Source organism: Ranitomeya variabilis, chromosome 5 (assembly GCF_051348905.1).
Source record: "Ranitomeya variabilis isolate aRanVar5 chromosome 5, aRanVar5.hap1, whole genome shotgun sequence".
Classification (NCBI taxonomy): Eukaryota; Metazoa; Chordata; class Amphibia; order Anura; family Dendrobatidae; genus Ranitomeya; species Ranitomeya variabilis.
The window spans coordinates 682,645,185-682,668,037 of record NC_135236.1 but is presented as its reverse complement, the minus strand read 5'-3'; the positions used below and the strand labels follow the sequence as shown (position 1 = coordinate 682,668,037).

General features: G+C 51.1%; 1 protein-coding gene across 7 annotated transcripts in view; it reads right to left on the bottom strand.

Annotated features, from left to right (window-relative positions):
• The window catches only part of KIAA1549 (KIAA1549 ortholog), a 57,755-nt gene extending 40,158 nt beyond the window's left edge, over positions 1–17,597 (bottom strand). For 4 of the 7 annotated variants that reach the window (XM_077267169.1, XM_077267173.1, XM_077267171.1 and 1 more), the window contains exon 1: positions 17,370–17,596. In XM_077267169.1, the coding sequence (XP_077123284.1) occupies positions 17,370–17,457 (88 nt within the window). In that variant the 5' untranslated portion in view covers positions 17,458–17,596. Of the gene's footprint in view, positions 1–17,369 lie in introns of all 7 variants that reach the window. The other 3 variants (XM_077267168.1, XM_077267172.1, XM_077267170.1) reach the window with 1 other exon arrangement.
• Positions 17,598–22,853: the final 5,256 nt, after the last annotated feature.

Here is a 22,853-nt window from a genome sequence, read left to right as displayed (position 1 = left end):
ATGACGATCCATTCCTGGCATTTCTGATATTTCTGACCACCAGCTGTGACGCCGACATTTTTTGCCATTTGCTCAACAACGTGTGAACATTTAGGATTTTCACTGGACGACATTTTTATTTTTTTTTTCAGAAATTGATCTGCTCTCGGTGATGAGGGAGATAAATGGCAGGAAAAGACGGAGGGGTCATTAATATTCATCCGATCGTCTCCTGGAAACCGCGCTCCCCCAGAGGCCTCTTCAGGGGGCTGAGATGGCGGCGCAGCAGAGACAGCGAGAGACGCCTCACCTTGGACCGAAAAAATCCTCAGAAGGAATCGCCAAAAAAAAGCAGAAGATGTGAGGAAACGGGTGAGATGGGCGAGGAGGGAGGGGCGAGAAGGGCCACACGAGGCGGGAAGGGCCACGCGGGGGCGGGAAGGGCCACACGGGGCGGGAAGAGACACACGGGGCGGGAAGAGACACACGGGGCGGGAAGAGACACACGGGGCGGGAAGAGACACACGGGGCGGGAAGAGACACACGGGGCGGGAAGAGACACACGGGGCGGGAAGAGACACACGGGGCGGGAAGAGACACACGGGGCGGGAAGGGCCACACGGGGCGGGAAGGGCCACACGGGGCGGGAAGAGACACACGGGGCGGGAAGAGACACACGGGGCGGGAAGAGACACACGGGGCGGGAAGGGCCACACGGGGCGGGAAGGGCCACACGGGGCGGGAAGAGACACACGGGGCGGGAAGAGACACACGGGGCGGGAAGGGCCACACGGGGCGGGAAGGGCCACACGGGGCGGGAAGGGCCACACGGGGCGGGAAGAGACACACGGGGCGGGAAGAGACACACGGGGCGGGAAGAGACACACGGGGCGGGAAGAGACACACGGGGCGGGAAGAGACACACGGGGCGGGAAGAGACACACGGGGCGGGAAGAGACACACGGGGCGGGAAGGGCCACACGGGGCGGGAAGGGCCACACGGGGCGGGAAGGGCCACACGGGGCGGGAAGGGCCACACGGGGCGGGAAGGGCCACACGGGGCGGGAAGGGCCACACGGGGCGGGAAGGGCCACGCGGGAAGGGCCACGCGGGGCGGGAAGGGCCACACGGGGCGGGAAGGGCCACACGGGGCGGGAAGGGCCACACGGGGCGGGAAGGGCCACACGGGGCGGGAAGAGACACACGGGGCGGGAAGGGACACACGGGGCGGGAAGGGCCACACGGGGCGGGAAGAGACACACGGGGCGGGAAGAGACACACGGGGCGGGAAGAGACACACGGGGCGGGAAGAGACACACGGGGCGGGAAGGGCCACACGGGGCGGGAAGGGCCACACAGGGCGGGAAGGGCCACACGGGGCGGGAAGAGACACACGGGGCGGGAAGGGCCACACGGGGCGGGAAGGGCCACACGGGGCGGGAAGGGCCACACGGGGCGGGAAGAGACACACGGGGCGGGAAGGGCCACATGGGGCGGGAAGGGCCACATGAGGCGGGAAGGGCCACATGGGGCGGGAAGGGCCACACGGGGCGGGAAGAGCCACACGAGGAGGGAAGGGCCACACGGGGCGGGAAGAGCCACACGAGGAGGGAAGGGCCACACGGGGCGGGAAGAGCCACACGAGGAGGGAAGGGCCACACGAGGCGGGAAGGGCGAGACACTGCTGCGGTTTGTGATGGATTTAATATTTCCTCTTTGTAATAATCCAATAAAAAATAATCGCACGTAAAGTCTGAACACTCTTGTTGCCCACGGTAACGTGTCAGTGGCGTCCATTTTGTCAGTAAATGAAAGCTAAATTTTGATTGCTTGCTTGTTGTCTATAGCAACCAATGGGAAATCGTCTTTCATATATTGGGCTTCCCTGAAAAAAATGAAACCTTTCTTCTGATTGGTTGTCTTCTCTTAAGAGCAGGTTACCATAGATATAAGGCTAAATTGCAATATAACGACAGTAATGGCGGCCACGCAATAAACACTTAACCCTCGCACAGCTGGCGGTGTGCGGACACCTCCAGTTACAGCGTTTCAGGGGGGGGGCAGTAAATATCGGTTTCCTCCTAGTGACAGGTGGCCGGTGACAGGACTCGCATTCTCCGGGGTGGCGAGAATTGTGTCCACAACAAAGACCCCGAGGAGAGGCGGCACACGGCGTGATGCTATCCGCCCGCCGTAATGCTATCCGCCCGCCGTAATGCTATCCGCCCGCCGTAATGCTATCCGCCCGCCATGTCTGATGCCGTCAGGCTCAATCCTGCAAATTCTGAAAAAAACGGAACCGTCACAAATTGTGAAAAACTGATGCGACGGATACGTTTTTTCGCCAGATCCGAGTAGCTGATCCGGCTAATTGGATCCTAAGGGGGGAGGGAGACCAGAATAGAAAACGCAATCTGAGCATGCTCAGTTAGACGGAATCCGTCGCCATCGGTTTCCAATGTAGCCAACGGCGATGGACACAAAAATCGATCCTATGTCCGTTTTCTCCGGAAAACCAATTTTCGATGGATCCAGCAGAAAACGGATGAAATGTGAGGACATTCGTCGCTAATACAAGTCTATGATAAAAAACGGATCAGGCGGCAACTTTTGCCGGATCCGTTTTCTTTTTTTTTTTTTTTTTTTCACAATTCGCCGGATTGTGCCTGACGGCAAAAAACTGATGTGTGAATGCAGCCTTAAAGGGCCACACACGGTGCCCACAGCCTCCGGACTCTGAGGGTTACCGGCCCTTTAAATCAGCTTGTGTTCTACATAAACCATGTCCGACATCTCCGGTGGATGACACTCGCTGCGTCGCCATAACAACCTGATCATTTGCGGAGCGACGTCCTTATTTTACACGGTAACATCGCCGCCGCTTCGCTGGTTTCCTGATGATTTCAGTCTGGCGGTCGCACTTCACAGCGGCTGATTATATCTGAGGTGACGGCGCAATGTGCGAACACCGCCGCACGGATTTATGGGACAGTCACAGGATGAGGGGCCACCACCCTAGGAGAAGAGACCGTGCAAGTGTGATAATGAAGGGCGAAGATTCCCGACCTCTAAATACGGTCAGACAGGACTCCACACCTCCAGAGCAGCGCTCATAATTCTGCATTCACATCAGACCTTGTACTCCAGGAACCTCCAGAGCAGCGCTCATAATTCTGCATTCACATCATACCTTGTACTCCAGGCACCTCAAGAGCAGCGCTCATAATTCTGCATTCACATCAGACCTTGTACTCCAGGAACCTCCAGAGCAGCGCTCATAATTCTGCATTCACATCATACCTTGTACTCCAGGCACCTCAAGAGCAGCGCTCATAATTCTGCATTCACATCAGACCTTGTACTCCAGTCACCTCCAGAGCAGATCTCAAAATTCTGCTTTCACATCAGACCTTGTACTCCAGGCACCTCCACAGCAGCGCTCATAATTCTGCATTCACATCAGACCTTGTACTCCAGTCACCTCCAGAGCAGCGCTCATAATTCTGCATTCACATCAGACCTTGTACTCCAGGAACCTCCAGAGCAGCGCTCATAATTCTGCATTCACATCAGACCTTGTACTCCAGGCACCTCCAGAGCAGATCTCAAAATTCTGCTTTCACATCAGACCTTGTACTCCAGGCACCTCCACAGCAGCGCTCATAATTCTGCATTCACATCAGACCTTGTACTCCAGTCACCTCCAGAGCAGCGCTCATAATTCTGCATTCACATCAGACCTTGTACTCCAGTCACCTCCAGAGCAGATCTCAAAATTCTGCTTTCACATCAGACCTTGTACTCCAGGCACCTCCACAGCAGCGCTCATAATTCTGCATTCACATCAGACCTTGTACTCCAGTCACCTCCAGAGCAGCGCTCATAATTCTGCATTCACATCAGACCTTGTACTCCAGGAACCTCCAGAGCAGCGCTCATAATTCTGCATTCACATCAGACCTTGTACTCCAGGCACCTCCAGAGCAGCGCTCATAATTCTGCATTCACATCAGACCTTGTACTCCAGTCACCTCCAGAGCAGCGCCCATAATTCTGCATTCACATCAGACCTTGCACTCCAGTCACCTCCAGAGCAGCGCTCATAATTCTGCATTCTCATCAGACCTTGAACTCCAGGCACCTCCAGAGCAGAGCTCATAATTCTGCATTCACATCAGACCTTGTACTCCAGGCACCTCCAGAGCAGAGCTCATAATTCTGCATTCACATCAGACCTTGTACTCCAGGCACCTCCAGAGCAGAGCTCATAATTCTGCATTCACATCAGACCTTGTACTCCAGGAACCTCCAGAGCAACAATCATAATTCTGCATTCACATCAGACCTTGTACTCCAGGCACCTCCAGAGCAGAGCTCATAATTCTGCATTCACATCAGACCTTGTACTCCAGGAACCTCCAGAGCAGCGCTCATAATTCTGCATTCTCATCAGACCTTGTACTCCAGTCACCTCCAGAGCAGCGCTCATAATTCTGCATTCACATCAGACCTTGTACTCCAGGCACCTCCAGCGCAGAGCTCATAATTCTGCATTCTCATCAGACCTTGTACTCCAGACACCTCCAGAGCAGAGCTCATAATTCTGCATTCACATCAGACCTTGTACTCCAGTCACCTCCAGAGCAGAGCTCATAATTCTACATTCACATCAGACCTTGTACTCCAGTCACCTCCAGAGCAGCGCTCATAATCCTGCATTCACATCAGACCTTGTACTCCAGAGCAGAGCTCATAATTCTGCATTCTCATCAGACCTTGTACTCCAGTCACCTCCAGAGCAGAACTCATAATTCTGCATTCACATCAGACCATGTACTCCAGGCACCTCCAGAGCAGCGCTCATTCTGCATTCACATTAAAGGGCACAATTCTAAAACCAGCACTTGCAATCTGCCAACAAGGGGCAGACACTTTTCCTACATGAGATCACTGCCCGGCCACCTCACCCCCCCCCCCCCATGGCTCCATCAGGCCGGAGCTGCGTCCCCCCCATATTACAGCCACAGGACGAGGTTTCTGCTGCGGTTTTACTTTTTTGTATCAGAAATAAAAGACTTTTCATCAGAATTTGAGCCTGAATTCATCTTAACAAGAGCCGTCCCCCATAATGTGCAGACGAAGGAGCGGGGGAGACCCCCGCAGTCACACACTGTCTCATCGGGTTTGTAAGAAAAGTCACAGAGCGGAGAAAACAGCGGAGCCGGAACCAGGACGACAGATTCCCCGGAGCCACCGAGAAACCGAGTACACGGCGAAGATCCGCACCAAGAACCGTATACACTGCACAGTACCACTCCTCCTGTATATATACACTGCACAGTACCACTCCTCCTGTATATATACACTGCACAGTACCACTCCTCCTGTATATATACACTGCACAGCACCACTCCTCCTGTATATATACACTGCACAGTACCGCTCCTCCTGTATATATACACTGCACAGTACCACTCCTCCTGTATATATACACTGCACAGTACCACTCCTCCTGTATATATACACTGCACAGCACCACTCCTCCTGTATATATACACTGCACAGTACCGCTCCTCCTGTATATATACACTGCACAGTACCACTCCTCCTGTATATATACACTGCACAGTACCACTCCTCCTGTATATATACACTGCACAGTACCACTCCTCCTGTATATATACACTGCACAGTACCACTCCTCCTGTATATATACACTGCACAGTACCACTCCTCCTGTATATATACACTGCACAGTACCACTCCTCCTGTATATATACACTGCACAGTACCACTCCTCCTGTATATATACACTGCACAGTACCACTCCTCCTGTATATATACACTGCACAGTACCACTCCTCCTGTATATATACACTGCACAGTACCACTCCTCCTGTATATATACACTGCACAGTACCACTCCTCCTGTATATATACACTGCACAGTACCACTCCTCCTGTCCTGTATATATACACTGCACAGTACCACTCCTCCTGTATATATACACTGCACAGTACCACTCCTCCTGTCCTGTATATATACACTGCACAGTACCACTCCTCCTGTCCTGTATATATACACTGCACAGTACCACTCCTCCTGTATATATACACTGCACAGTACCACTCCTCCTGTCCTGTATATATACACTGCACAGTACCACTCCTCCTGTATATATACACTGCACAGTACCACTCCCCCTGTATATACACACTGCACAGTACCACTCCTCCTGTATATATACACTGCACAGTACCACTCCTCCTGTATATATACACTGCACAGTACCACTCCTCCTGTATATATACACTGCACAGTACCACCCCTCCTGTATATATACACTGCACAGTACCACTCCTCCTGTATATATACACTGCACAGTACCACTCCTCCTGTATATATACACTGCACAGTACCACTCCTCCTGTATATATACACTGCACAGTACCACTCCTCCTGTCCTGTATATATACACTGCACAGTACCACTCCTCCTGTATATATACACTGCACAGTACCACTCCTCCTATCCTGTATATATACACTGCACAGTACCACTCCTCCTGTATATATACACTGCACAGTACCACTCCTCCTGTCCTGTATATATACACTGCACAGTACCACTCCTCCTGTATATATACACTGCACAGTACCACTCCCCCTGTATATACACACTGCACAGTACCACTCCTCCTGTATATATACACTGCACAGCACCACTCCTCCTGTCCTGTATATATACACTGCACAGTACCACTCCTCCTGTATATATACATTGCACAGTACCACTCCTGTATATATACACTGCACAGTACCACTCCTCCTGTCCTGTATATATACACTGCACAGCACCACTCCTCCTGTATATATACACTGCACAGTACCACTCCTCCTGTATATATACACTGCACAGTACCACTCCTCCTGTATATATACACTGCACAGTACCACTCCTCCTGTATATATACAACTGCACAGTACCACTCCTCCTGTATATATACACTGCACAGTACCACTCCTCCTGTATATATACACTGCACAGTACCACCCCTCCTGTATATATACACTGCACAGTACCACTCCTCCTGTATATATACACTGCACAGTACCACTCCTCCTGTATATATACACTGCACAGTACCACTCCTCCTGTATATATACACTGCACAGTACCACTCCTCCTGTCCTGTATATATACACTGCACAGTACCACTCCTCCTGTATATATACACTGCACAGCACCACTCCTCCTGTCCTGTATATATACACTGCACAGTACCACTCCTCCTGTATATATACACTGCACAGTACCACTCCTCCTGTATATATACACTGCACAGTACCACTCCTCCTGTATATATACACTGCACAGTACCACTCCTCCTGTATATATACACTGCACAGTACCACTCCTCCTGTATATATACACTGCACAGTACCACTCCTCCTGTATATATACACTGCACAGTACCGCTCCTCCTGTATATATACACTGCACAGTACCACCCCTCCTGTATATATACACTGCACAGTACCACTCCACCTGTATATATACACTGCACAGTACCACTCCTCCTGTATATATACACTGCACAGTACCACTCCTATAAATATATATATATATACACTGCACAGCACCACTCATATATATATATATATATATATATACCCTGCACAGTACCACTCCTCCTGTATATATACACTGCACAGCACCACTCCTCCTGTATATATACACTGCACAGTACCACTCCTCCTGTATATATACACTGCACAGTACCACTCCTCCTGTCCTGTATATATACACTGCACAGTACCACTCCTCCTGTCCTGTATATATACACTGCACAGTACCACTCCTCCTGTATATATACACTGCACAGTACCACTCCTCCTGTATATATACACTGCACAGTACCACTCCTCCTGTCCTGTATATATACACTGCACAGTACCACTCCTCCTGTATATATACACTGCACAGTACCACTCCCCCTGTATATATACACTGCACAGTACCACTCCTCCTGTATATATACACTGCACAGTACCACTCCTCCTGTATATATACACTGCACAGTACCACTCCTCCTGTCCTGTATATATACACTGCACAGTACCACTCCTCCTGTATATATACACCGCACAGTACCACTCCTCCTGTATATATACACTGCACAGTACCACTCCTCCTGTATATATACACTGCACAGTACCACTCCTCCTGTATATATACACTGCACAGTACCACTACTCCTGTATATATACACTGCACGGTACAACTCCCCCTGTATATATACACTGCACAGTACCACTCCTCCTGTCCTGTATATATACACTGCACAGTACCCCATCTCCTGTATATATACACTGCACAGTACCACTCCTCCTGTATATATACACTGCACAATACCACTCCTCCTGTATATATACACTGCACAGTACCACTCCTCCTGTCCTGTATATATACACTGCACAGTACCGCTCCTTCTGTATATATACACTGCACAGTACCACTCCTCCTGTATATATACACTGCACAGTACCACTCCTCCTGTCCTGTATATATACACTGCACAGCACCACTCCTCCTGTCCTGTATATATATACTGCACAGTACCGCTCCTCTTGCCTTGTATATATACACTGCACAGTACCACTCCTCCTGTATATATACACTGCACAGTACCACTCCACCTGTATATATACACTGCACAGTACCGCTCCTCCTGCCTTGTATATATACACTGCACAGTACCACTCCTCCTGTCCTGTATATATACACTGCACAGTACCGCTCCTCCTGCCTTGTATATATACACTGCACAGTACCACTCCTCCTGTATATATACACTGCACAGTACCACTCCTCCTGTATATATACACTGCACAGTACCACTACTCCTGTATATATACACTGCACAGTACCACTCCTCCTGTATATATACACTGCACAGTACCACTCCTCCTGTATATATACACTGCACAGTACCACTCCTCCTGTCCTGTATATATACCCTGCACAGTACCGCTCCTCCTGTCCTGTATATATACACTGCACAGTACCACTCCTCCTGTATATATACACTGCACAGTACCACTCCTCCTGTATATATACACTGCATAGTACCACTCCCCTGTATATATATATATACACTGCACAGTACCACTCCTCCTGTATATATACACTGCACAGTACCACTCCTCCTGCATATATACACTGCACAGTACCACTCCTCCTGCATATATACACTGCACAGTACCACTCCTCCTGCATATATACACTGCACAGTACCACTCCTCCTGTATATATACACTGCACAGTACCGCTCCTCCTGTATATATACACTGCACAGTACCGCTCCTCCTGTATATATACACTGCACAGTACCACTCCTGCTGTATATATACACTGCACAGTACCACTCCTCCTGTATATATACACTGCACAGTACCACTCCTCCTGTCCTGTATATATACACTGCACAGTACCGCTCCTCCTGTCCTGTATATATACACTGCACAGTACCACTCCTCCTGTATATATACACTGCACAGTACCACTCCTCCTGTATATATACACTGCATAGTACCACTCCCCGTATATATATATACACTGCACAGTACCACTCCTCCTGTATATATACACTGCACAGTACCACTCCTCCTGTATATATACCCTGCACAGTACCACTCCTCCTGTATATATACACTGCAAGTACCGCTCCTCCTGTATATAAACACTGCACAGTACTGCTCCTCCTGTATATATACACTGCACAGTACCACTCCTCCTGCATATATACACTGCACAGTACCACTCCTCCTGCATATATACACTGCACAGTACCACTCCTCCTGCATATATACACTGCACAGTACCACTCCTCCTGTATATATACACTGCACAGTACCGCTCCTCCTGTATATATACACTGCACAGTACCGCTCCTCCTGTATATATACACTGCACAGTACCACTCCTCCTGTATATATACACTGCACAGTACCACTCCTCCTGTATATATACACTGCACAGTACCGCTCCTCCTGTCCTGTATATATACACTGCACAGTACCGCTCCTCCTGTATATATACACTGCACAGTACCGCTCCTCCTGTATATATACACTGCACAGTACCACTCCTCCTGTATATATACACTGCACAGTACCACTCCTCCTGTATATATACACTGCACAGTACCACTCCTCCTGTCCTGTATATATACACTGCACAGTACCACTCCTCCTGTATATATACACTGCACAGTACCACTCCTCCTGTATATATACACTGCACAGTACCGCTCCTCCGGTATATATACACTGCACAGTACCACTCCTCCTGTATATATACACTGCACAGTACCACTCCTCCTGTATATATACACTGTACAGTACCGCTCCTCCTGTATATATACACTGCACAGTACCACTCCTCCTGTATATATACACTGCACAGTACCACTCCTCCTGTATATATACACTGCACAGTACCACTCCTCCTGTATATATACACTGCTCAGTACCCTTCCTCCTGTCCTGTATATATACACTGCACAGTACCACTCCTCCTGTATATATACACTGCACAGTACCGCTCCTCCTGTATATATACACTGCACAGTACCACTCCTCCTGTATATATACACTGCACAGTACCACTCCTCCTGTATATATACACTGCACAGTACCACTCCTCCTGTATATATACACTGCACAGTACCACTCCTCCTGTATATATACACTGCACAGTACCACTCCTCCTGTATATATACACTGCGCAGTACCACTCCTCCTGTATATATACACTGCACAGTACCACTCCTCCTGTATATATACACTGCACAGCACCCCTCCTCCTGTATATATACACTGCAAAGTACCACTCCTCCTGTATATATACACTGCACAGTACCACTCCTCCTGTATATATACACTGCACAGTACCACTCCTCCTGTATATATACACTGCACAGTACCACTCCTCCTGTATATATACACTGCACAGTACCACTCCTCCTGTATATATACACTGCACAGTACCACTCCTCCTGTCCTGTATATATACACTGCACAGTACCTCTCCTCCTGTATATATACACTGCACAGTACCTCTCCTCCTGTATATATACACTGCACAGTACCACTCCTCCTGTATATATACACTGCACAGTACCACTCCTCCTGTATATATACACTGCACAGTACCACTCCTCCTGTATATATACACTGCACAGTACCACTCCTCCTGTATATATACACTGCACAGTACCACTCCTCCTGTATATATACACTGCACAGTACCACTCCTCCTGTATATATACACTGCACAGTACCACTCCTCCTGTATATATACACTGCACAGTACCTCTCCTCCTGTATATATACACTGCACAGTACCACTCCTCCTGTATATATACACTGCACAGTACCACTCCTCCTGTATATATACACTGCACAGTACCACTCCTCCTGTATATATACACTGCACAGTACCACTCCTCCTGTATATATACACTGCACAGTACCGCTCCTCCTGTCCTGTATATATACACTGCACAGTACCTATCCTCCTGTATATATACACTGCACAGTACCACTCCTCCTGTATATATACACTGCACAATACCACTCCTCCTGTATATATACACTGCACAGTACCACTCCTCCTGTCCTGCATATATACACTGCACAGTACCACTCCTCCTGTATATACACTGCACAGTACCACTCCCCCTGTATATATACACTGCACAGTACCACTCCTCCTGTCCTGTATATATACACTGCACAGTACCTATCCTCCTGTATATATACACTGCACAGTACCACTCCTCCTGTATATATACACTGCACAATACCACTCCTCCTGTATATATACACTGCACAGTACCACTCCTCCTGTCCTGCATATATACACTGCACAGTACCACTCCTCCTGTATATACACTGCACAGTACCACTCCCCCTGTATATATACACTGCACAGTACCACTCCTCCTGTCCTGTATATATACACTGCACAGTACCTATCCTCCTGTATATATACACTGCACAGTACCACTCCTCCTGTATATATACACTGCACAGTACCACTTCTCTTGCACTGGACACAGTTGTGTGATAAAGTATTTGCCCCCTTCCTGATTTCCTATTCTTTTCCATGTTTCTCCCACTTAAATGTTTCCGATCACCAAACAAATGTAAATATTAGCCAGAGATAACACAAGGATTCACAACATGAAGTTTATAAACAAAGGTCTTTATTATTAAGGGAAAAATAAACCCAAACCTACAGGGTCCTGTGTGAAAAAAATGATTCCCCCCTTAAAACATAAATTATCTTTGGTTTATCACATCTTTGGGAAGCGGAGCTCACACTCCCCAGCTACCCAGGCCTGATTACTGCCACACTTGTTCTCCATCAAGATATCACTTAAATAGGACCTGCCTGACAAAGTTAAGAAGACCAAAAGATCCTCAAAAGCTAGACATCATGCCTCGATCCAAAGAAATTCTGTAATACATGAGAAACAAAGTAATTGAGATCTATCAGTCTGGAAAAGGTTATAAAGCCATTTCTAAAGCTTCAGGTCTCCAGAGAACCACAGTGAGAGCCATTATCCACAAATGGCAAAAACATGGAACAGTTATGAGCCTTCCCAGAGTGGCTGGCGGACTAAAATTACCCGAAGAGCGCAGCGCAAACAAATCCAAGAGGTCACAAAAGACCCCACAACAACATCCAAAGAACTGCAGACCGCACTTGCCTCAGTTAAGGTCATGACTCCACCATAAGAAAGAAACTGGAAAAAATGGCTGCATGGCAGAGAGCCAAGACGAAAACCACTGCTGAGCAATAAGAACGTAAAGGCTCGTCTCAGCTTTGCCATAAAACACTTTGATCACCAAGACTTTTGGGAGAGAATACTCTGTGTACTGACGAGACAAAAGATGATCTGTTTGGAAGGTGAACGTCCCATTACATCTGGCGTAGAAGTAACACAGCACTTCAGAAAAGGAACATCATACCAACAGTAAAATATGGTGGAGGTAATGTATGATGCAGCTCGGGATCTGTACAGGATCAGTAATGTAATGTATGTACACAGTGACTGCACCAGCAGAATAGTGAGCGCAGCTCTGGGGTATAAAACAGGATGTAACTCAGGATCAGTAATGTAATGTATGTACACAGTGACTGCACCAGCAGAATAGTGAGCGCAGCTCTGGGGTATAAAACAGGATGTAACTCAGGATCAGTAATGTAATGTATGTACACAGTGACTGCACCAGCAGAATAGTGAGCGCAGCTCTGGGGTATAATACAGGATGTAACTCAGGATCAGTAATGTAATGTATGTACACAGTGACTGCACCAGCAGAATAGTGAGTGCAGCTCTGGAGCTCTGGGGTATAATACAGGATGTAACTCAGGATCAGTAATGTAATGTATGCACAGTGACTGCACCAGCAGAATAGTGAGTGCAGCTCTGGAGTATAATACAGGATGTAACTCAGGATCAGTAATGTAATGTATGTACACAGTGACTGCACCAGCAGAATAGTGAGTGCAGCTCTGGAGCTCTGGAGTATAATACAGGAGGTAACTCAGGATCAGTAATGTAATGTATGTACACAGTGACTGCACCAGCAGAATAGTGAGTGCAGCTCTGGGGTATAATACAGGAGGTAACTCAGGATCAGTAATGTAATGTATGTACACAGTGACTGCACCAGCAGAATAGTGAGTGCAGCTCTGGGGTATAATACAGGATGTAACTCAGGATCAGTAATGTAATGTATGCACACAGTGACTGCACCAGCAGAATAGTGAGTGCAGCTCTGGAGTATAATACAGGAGGTAACTCAGGGTCAGTAATGTAATGTATGTACACAGTGACTGCACCAGCAGAATAGTGAGTGCAGCTCTGGGGTATATAATACAGGAGGTAACTCAGGATCAGCAGAATAGTGAGTGCAGCTCTGGGGAATAATACAGGATGTAACTCAGGATCAGTAATGTAATGTATGTACACAGTGACTGCACCAGCAGAATAGTGAGTGCAGCTCTGGGGTATAATACAGGATGTAACTCAGGATCAGTACTGTAATGTATGTACACAGTGACTGCACCAGCAGAATAGTGAGTACAGCTCTGGGGTATAATACAGGATGTAACTCAGGATCAGTAATGTAATGTATGTACACAGTGACTGCACCAGCAGAATAGTGAGTGCAGCTCTGGGGTATAATACTGGATGTAACTCAGGATCAGTAATGTAATGTATGTACACAGTTACTGCACCAGCAGAATAGTGAGTGCAGCTCTGGGGTATAATACAGGATGTAACTCAGGATCAGTAATGTAATGTATGTACACAGTGACTGCGCCAGCAGAATAGTGAGTGCAGCTCTGGAGTATAATACAGGATGTAACTCAGGATAAGTAATGCAATTTATCTACACAGTGACTGCGCCAGCAGAATAGTGAGTGCAGCTCTGGGGTATAATACAGGATGTAACTCAGGATCAGTAATGCAATGTATCTACACAGTGACTGCACCAGCAGAACAGTGAGTGCAGCTCTGGGGTATAATACAGGATGTAACTCAGGATCAGTAATGCAATGTATCTACACAGTGACTGCGCCAGCAGAATAGTGAGTGCAGCTCTGGGGTATAATACAGGATGTAACTCAGGATCAGTAATGTAATGTATGTACACAGTGACTGCACCAGCAGAATAGTGAGTGCAGCTCTGGGGTATAATACAGGATGTAACTCAGGATCAGTAATGTAATGTATGTACACAGTGACTGCACCAGCAGAATAGTGAGTGCAGCTCTGGAGTATATACAGGAGGTAACTCAGGATCAGTAATGTAATGTATGTACACAGTGACCGCACCAGCAGAATAGTGAGTGCAGCTCTGGGGTATAATACAGGATATAACTCAGGATCAGTAATGTATGTACACAGTGACTGCACCAGCAGAATAGTGAGTGCAGCTCTGGAGGTTGACACCAGGTATGTTATGTGTTGGGTGGGTGTGTTGCCGGACTGTGTTATGATCGTTAATCTCGGACCCCCGCCCGTTTGGGGGGATACACACGTTTAGCCCTCGGAGTTCGGGTTTAATATGAAATGTGTGAGAATTATATTACTAGATTAGCGAATGAGACGGAGATGTGGAGTCCGGGGCTGACAACCTCTCACAGGTAACCAGGCAGGTTGTCAGCAGTGACAGACGAGGGGCGGGGTCTCATCATTATATCAGTGATGTCATCACCAGGGGGCGGGGCTGACAACCTCCCACTAGTTTCCATGCTGGTTGTCGGCGATGCGGGGGAGGGGCAGCAGAGCTCGCAGAGCAGCACGTCCCTCGGCGCGGCACAGAGCAGTAATTACGGAGCTTTGTCAGGCAACGTGGTGGTAAACAGACAATAACAAGCTCTGCCTCCGGGGAGCCGCCAGTGACCGCAGCGAGGGCGACCTGCAGAGCATCACACCCCAAAGCCCGACCCCGCGGGTGAGGCAGCGTGATGGGGGAGGGGTCGCCTGCACAGATCCATTATGTGACCCCACACAGACCCCGTTACAGAGCGGGGGTCCGAGTGCTGAGGACATTACAGCCGCCCCCGTAACTGCAGAGTGCAGCCCTCCTGTGGTACAAACACCTGCTGCAGCCGTACATCACCAAGCACAATGCCGAGCGCCGGACGCAGTGGTGTAAGGCCGCCACCAGTGGACGCCGCCTACGGATGGGAGGATGCGGGGGGCTCAGACATCTTCATATATCGAGTATTATAGACGCCCGTCACTCCAGGGATGGGAGTGGCGACATTTATGCCCACCCTGGAGCAGCGCAGCCATCAGCACCCACCTGTCCGGGGCAAATACTAGCATCTCGCAGAGCCTACTGGAGACCCCCAACACAGGGAGGGACACAGAGACCCCCTGCAACAGGGCCATGATAAGGAGAACCCCAAAATCAAGGGTGCGACCCCCGACGTCAGGCGACACAGAGACACCCCCGGCGTCAGGCGACACAGAGACCCCCGGCATCAGGCGACACAGAGACCCCCGGCGTCAGGCGACACAGAGACACCCCCGGCGTCAGGCGGCACAGAGACCCCCGGCGTCAGGCGACACAGAGACACCCCCGGCGTCAGGCGACACAGAGACCCCCGGCATCAGGCGACACAGAGACCCCCGGCGTCAGGCGACACAGAGACCCCCGGCGTCAGGCGACACAGAGACCCCCGGCATCAGGCGACACAGAGACCCCCGGCGTCAGGCGACACAGAGACCCCCGGCGTCAGGAGGCGCAGAGACCCCAGAGTCAGGCGACGCAGAGACCCCAGAGTCAGGAGGCGCAGAGACCCCCGGCGTCAGGAGGCACAGAGACCCCCGGCGTCAGGAGGCACAGAGACCCCAGAGTCAGGCGACGCAGAGACCCCAGAGTCAGGAGGCACAGAGACCCCAGAGTCAGGAGGCACAGAGACCCCAGAGTCAGGAGGCACAGAGACCCCCGGCGTCAGGGGGCACAGAGACCCCCGGCGTCAGGCGACACAGAGACCCCCGGCGTCAGGAGGCACAGAGACCCCAGAGTCAGGCGACGCAGAGACCCCAGAGTCAGGAGGCACAGAGACCCCCAGAGTCAGGAGGCACAGAGACCCCAGAGTCAGGAGGCACAGAGACCCCAGAGTCAGGAGGCACAGAGACCCCCGGCGTCAGGAGGCACAGAGACCCCCGGCGTCAGGAGGCACAGAGACCCCCGGCGTCAGGAGGCGCAGAGACCCCCGGCGTCAGGCGACGCAGAGACCCCAGAGTCAGGAGGCGCAGAGACCCCCGGCGTCAGGAGGCACAGAGACCCCCGGCGTCAGGAGGCACAGAGACCCCCGGCGTCAGGAGGCACAGAGACCCCCGGCGTCAGGCGACACAGAGACCCCCGGCGTCAGGCGACGCAGAGACCCCAGAGTCAGGAGGCGCAGAGACCCCAGAGTCAGGAGGCGCAGAGACCCCCGGCGTCAGGAGGCACAGAGACCCCCGGCGTCAGGAGGCACAGAGACCCCAGAGTCAGGCGACGCAGAGACCCCAGAGTCAGGAGGCACAGAGACCCCCAGAGTCAGGAGGCACAGAGACCCCAGAGTCAGACGACGCAGAGACCCCAGAGTCAGGAGGCACAGAGACCCCCGGCGTCAGGCGACACAGAGACCCCCGGCGTCAGGAGGCACAGAGACCCCCGGCGTCAGGGGGCGCAGAGACCCTTGGAGGTACCAGTGTCACCTGCAGACAGTATGGGGCACGTCCTGGCTCCCGGGCAGCGACCACCGGCCTCGCATCCCCCCATCCTCAGCCGCAGGACCCCGCACCTACCTTCCGCCGCCACCCGGTGCAGCTGGAGCCAGACCCCCAGGAGGAGGATGGTGCAGGCGGCCGGAGCTGCTCGGAGCCCCCGGTCCATGTCCCCCGTCCTGCAGTTACCGGGGAGGAGAGCGCGGCATCATCCCGGGGTCGGCCCCGCACACCGACCGCAGCCGCGTCCCCTCTATCCGCTGCTTGGTCCCCGGGGTCAGAGAGCGACACCTGGTGGCCAGCAGCGGCACTGCAGCAGCGGGAGGAGACAAAGCCGCTACTAGAACAGCAAGCGGGGACATCTAGCGGCCAAGGTGAAAATGACACCTAGAGAAGAACGGGAGACACCTTGTGCTCAATGTGAGATCTACATCCGCGGGCTGAGAACAGGAGACACCCAGAGGCCAAGAGCAGAACTACATCTGCAGGTGGAGACACCCAGAGGCCAAGAGCAGAACTACATCTGCAGGTGGAGACACCCAGAGGCCAAGAGCAGAACTACATCTGCAGATGGAGACACCCAGAGGCCAAGAGCAGAACTACAGGTGGAGACACCCCCAAACTCCTGTGGGGTTTTTGTGGTATACGGAGGGTCTTCTGGGGTGTTCCCGGTATACGGCAGGTCTTCTGGGGTGTTCCCGGTATACGACGGGTCTTCTTGTGTGTCCCCGGTATACGGCGGGTCTTCTGGTGTGTCCCCGGTATACGGCGGGTCTTCTGGTGTGTCCCCGGTATACAGCGGGTCTTCTGGTGTGTCCCCGGTATACGGAGGGTCTTGTGGGGTGTTCCCGGTATACGGCGGGTCTTCTTGTGTGTCCCCGGTATACGGAGGGTCTTCTGGTGTGTCCCCGGTATACGGCAGGTCTTGTGGGGTGTTCCCGGTATACGACGGGTCTTCTTGTGTGTCCCCGGTATACGGCGGGTCTTCTTGTGTGTCCCCGGTATACGGCGGGTCTTCTGGTGTGTCCCCGGTATACAGTGGGTCTTCTGGTGTGTCCCCGGTATACGGAGGGTCTTGTGGGGTGTTCCCGGTATACGGCAGGTCCTCTGGTGTGTCCCTAGTATACGGCGGGCCTTGTAGGGTGTTCCCTGTTTACAGTGGGTCTTGTGGTGTGTCTCCGGTATACGGTGGGTCTTGTGGAGTGTTCCCGGTATACGGTGGGTGTTGTGGGGTGTACCTGGTATACGGCGGGTCTTGTGGGGTGTTCCCAGTATACAGTGGGTCTTGTGGGGTGTTACCGGTATACGGGGGTCTTCTGGTGTGTCCCCGGTATACGGCAGGTCTTGTGGTGTGTCCCCGGTATACGGCAGGTCTAGTGGGGTGTCCCTGGTATATCACGGGTCTTGTGGTGTGTCCCCAGTATACAGCAGGTCTTGTGGTGTGTCCCCAGTATACAGCAGGTCTTGTGGTGTGTCCCCGGTATACAGCAGGTCTTGTGGGGTGTTCCCTGTATACGGCAGGTCTTGTGGGGTGTTCCCGGTATATGGCAGGTCTTGTGGGGTGTTCCCGGTATACAGCAGGTCTAGTGGGGTGTCCCTGGTATATCACGGGTCTTGTGGTGTGTCCCCAGTATACAGCAGGTCTTGTGGGGCGTTCCCGGTATACAGCAGGTCTTGTGGTGTGTCCCCGGTATACAGCAGGTCTTGTGGGGTGTTCCCTGTATACGGCAGGTCTTGTGGGGTGTTCCCGGTATACAGCGGTTCTTGTGGGGTGTTCCCTGTATATGACAGGTCTTGTGGGGTGTTCCCGGTATACGGCAGGTCTTGTGGGGTGTTCCCGGTATACGGCAGGTCTTGTGGGGTGTTCCCGGTATACAGCAGGTCTTGTGGGGCGTTCCCGGTATACAGCAGGTCTTGTGGGGCGTTCCCGGTATAAGGCAGGTCTTGTGGGGTGTTCCCGGTATACGGCGGGTCTACTTGTGTGTGTCCCCGGTATACGGCGGGTCTACTTGTGTGTGTCCCCGGTATACAGCAGGTCTTGTGGGGTGTTCCCTGTATACGGCAGGTCTTGTGGGGTGTTCCCGGTATACAGCGGTTCTTGTGGGGTGTTCCCTGTATATGACAGGTCTTGTGGGGTGTTCCCGGTATACGACAGGTCTTGTGGGGTGTTCCCGGTATACGGCAGGTCTTGTGGGGTGTTCCCGGTATACAGCAGGTCTTGTGGGGCGTTCCCGGTATACAGCAGGTCTTGTGGGGCGTTCCCGGTATAAGGCAGGTCTTGTGGGGTGTTCCCGGTATACGGCGGGTCTACTTGTGTGTGTCCCCGGTATACGGCGGGTCTTCTGGGATGTTCCCAGTATACGGCGGGTCTTGTTGGGCGTTACCAGTATACGGCAGTTCTTGTGGGGTGTTCCTGGTATACAGCGAGTCTTGTGAGGTGTTCCCAGTATACGGCGGTTCTTGTGGGGTGTTCCTGGTATACGGCGGTTCTTGTGGGGTGTTCCTGGTATACAGCGGGTCTTGTGGGGTGTTCCTGGTATACAGCGGGTCTTGTGGGGTGTTCCCAGTATACGGCGGTTCTTGTGGGGTGTTCCTGGTATACGGAGGTTCTTGTGGGGTGTTCCTGGTATACAGTGGGTCTTGTGGGGTGTTCCCAGTATACGGCGGTTCTTGTGGGGTGTTCCCGGTATACGGCGGTTCTTGTGGGGTGTTCCTGGTATACAGCGGGTCTTGTGTGGTGTTCCTGGTATACAGCGGGTCTTGCGGGGTGTTCCCAGTATACGGCAGTTCTTGTGGGGTGTTCCCGGTATACGGCGGTTCTTGTGGGGTGTTCCTGGTATACGGCGGTTCTTGTGGGGTGTTCCTGGTATACGGCGGTTCTTGTGGGGTGTTCCTGGTATACAGCGGGTCTTGTGGGGTGTTCCCAGTATACGGCGGGTGTTGTGGGGTGTTCCCATTATATAGCAGGTCTTGTGGGGTGTTCCTGGTTGTGGAGACTCAAGGACAGTGAGTGTTCTCGTCCGCTGGTCCGGCTGTCTTTAGAAAGACCGCATGGACCAGGGATCCTCTCACCGACGCCCGCTCTCCTTTCCCCATGAGTATAATACTAATCAGACAACAGAGGGTGAAGGTAAAACAGTGTGGCAATAATTTATTGAACCATAAATCAGGCAGCTAACTCAGAAAAGTCCCAGCAAAATTCACCAAGATGGTGCACATTACAGAGTCTCACCCTGACTTGCCAGGATAATGGTAGATAATGGTAGCTTCCAGGGTGGCTACCCCACCTGTGGCACGCACACAAAGAGGAGGTAACGACAAGCGTAGGAAGCGGACAGTCCATTGAAGTACAAGGCCAGGTGATCGGAGGGTCACAACCTGGCTTCTCCGAACATCTCCATGGAGCCAGGTGACCGGTGGGCCCCAATCCTGACTACCCCAAACGTGGGCTCAGTGATGGTCAATGCAGCAGATCTGTGCTCTTCCATCCAGGGTCTGTGGTCCCCTAAGCTGGCATCCTGTAGAATGACACATTTGTGCCCCTCGTGATGGAGCCATGATGTCCTGGCTGATGTCTTATAAAGTGTTCCTGGCTGTGGTTTTCTAAAGAGTCTCTGGTTCTTTGGATCCCTTGTTATAGAGGAATATCCCACTTATATAGTTCACAGTTATTGTCCTTCAAGTCATCATCCAGAGGTCAAGATGAAGATGTGATGAGATTAACTTGCATTGTTTGAGTATTTAATCAAGTTGAATAGCTTTTACTCCTCTGTTTTGTAAGTCAACAAGCCACAAGACCCACACAATGGTCAATCGACATATTATCAAACATCGATTGTTCAATGACCATGCATCACTGTCTTGGAAAGATAGCACAAAATAAGCTTTAGAAGCTGATATAAGAGGCAAACATCAGCCATTAAAAAATCTTTAAAAAAAATCAACATTTAAGACTTATATAGTTCTTGACAAACTGAAGAACAAACACATAAATTCAAAAGTCAACATAAAGATAACAGTCTATGCCTCCTAGCTTACTGAAAATAGACGTCGGGATAATTAAGATTAAATTAAGATGAAATGCTGTGTTGTCACAGTCTCTATTTGGCCAGGTGACCGGATGGTCGCAACCTGGCTTCGCCGACCTGACCTGACATCTGTCCTTCATCATCCACAGGTCAAAGGGAAGGCGGGATGAGGTCAACTCCCATTGTTTGAGTATTTAATCAATTTGCATAGTTTATTTTTCAATTTTTATGCAGGTCAACAAACTGCATGGTCTGGTACAATGGGTAATCAGCATATTAGCAAACATCGATTGTTCAATTACCAGCATCCCTGTCCTACAAGAATAGCAACACAATAATCAATACAAGAGTCAACGTTTAGGCTCATATGAACAATGGCCTATGTCTCTTACCTACCAAAGAAAAACACATCAAGAGTCAACATTGAGACTCATATGAACAATAGTCTATGTCTCCAGGCCTACTGAAAAATATGTCTGGCTTAATTAAGAATAAATTCTATGTCGTCATACTGGTATATGGCAGGTCTTGTGGGGTGTTCCTGGTATACCACAGGTCTTGTGGTGTGTTCCCAGTATACACTAGATCTTTTGGGATGTTCCCAATATACGTCAGATCTTGAGGTGAGTTTGTGGTATGCATCGGGTCTTGTGGGGTGTTCCCGGGGTGTACGGCGGGTCTTCTGGAGTGTTCCCAGTATATGGCGGGTCTTGTGGGGTGTTCCCGATAATACGGCAGGTCTTGTGGGGGGTTCCCAGTATACGGCAGGTCTTATGGGGGGTTCCAGGTATACGGCGGGTCTTGTGGGGTTTTCCCGGTATACGGCGGGTCTTGTGTGTTCCCAATTATACGGCGGGTCTTGTGGGGAGTTCCGGCATACGACGGGTCTTGTGGGGGGTTCCCGGTATACGGCAGGTCTTGTGGGGGGTTCCCGGTATACAGCAGGTCTTATGGGGGGTTCCAGGTATACGGCGGGTCTTGTGGGGTTTTCCCGGTATATGGCGGGTCTTGTGTGTTCCCGATTATACGGTGGGTCTTGTGGGATGTTCCCGGTATACGGTGGGTCTTGTGGGGAGTTCCGGCATACGACGGGTCTTGTGGGGGGTTCCCGGTATACGGCAGGTCTTTTGGGGGGTTCCCGGTATACGGCAGGTCTTGTGGGGGGTTCCCGGTATACGGCAGGTCTTATGGGGGGGTTCCAGGTATACGGAGGGTCTTGTGGGGCTTTCCCGGTATACAGCAGGTCTTGTGGGATGTTCGCAGTATACGGCAGGTCTTATGGGGGGTTCACGGTATACAGCGGGTCTTGTGGAGTGTTCCTGTTATACGGCGGGTCTTGTGGGGGGTTCCCGGTATACGGCAGGTCTTGTGGGGGGTTCCCGGTATACGGCAGGTCTTATGGGGGGTTCCAGGTATACGGCGGGTCTTGTGGGGTTTTCCCGGTATATGGCGGGTCTTGTGTGTTCCCGATTATACGGTGGGTCTTGTGGGATGTTCCCGGTATACGGTGGGTCTTGTGGGGAGTTCCGGCATACGA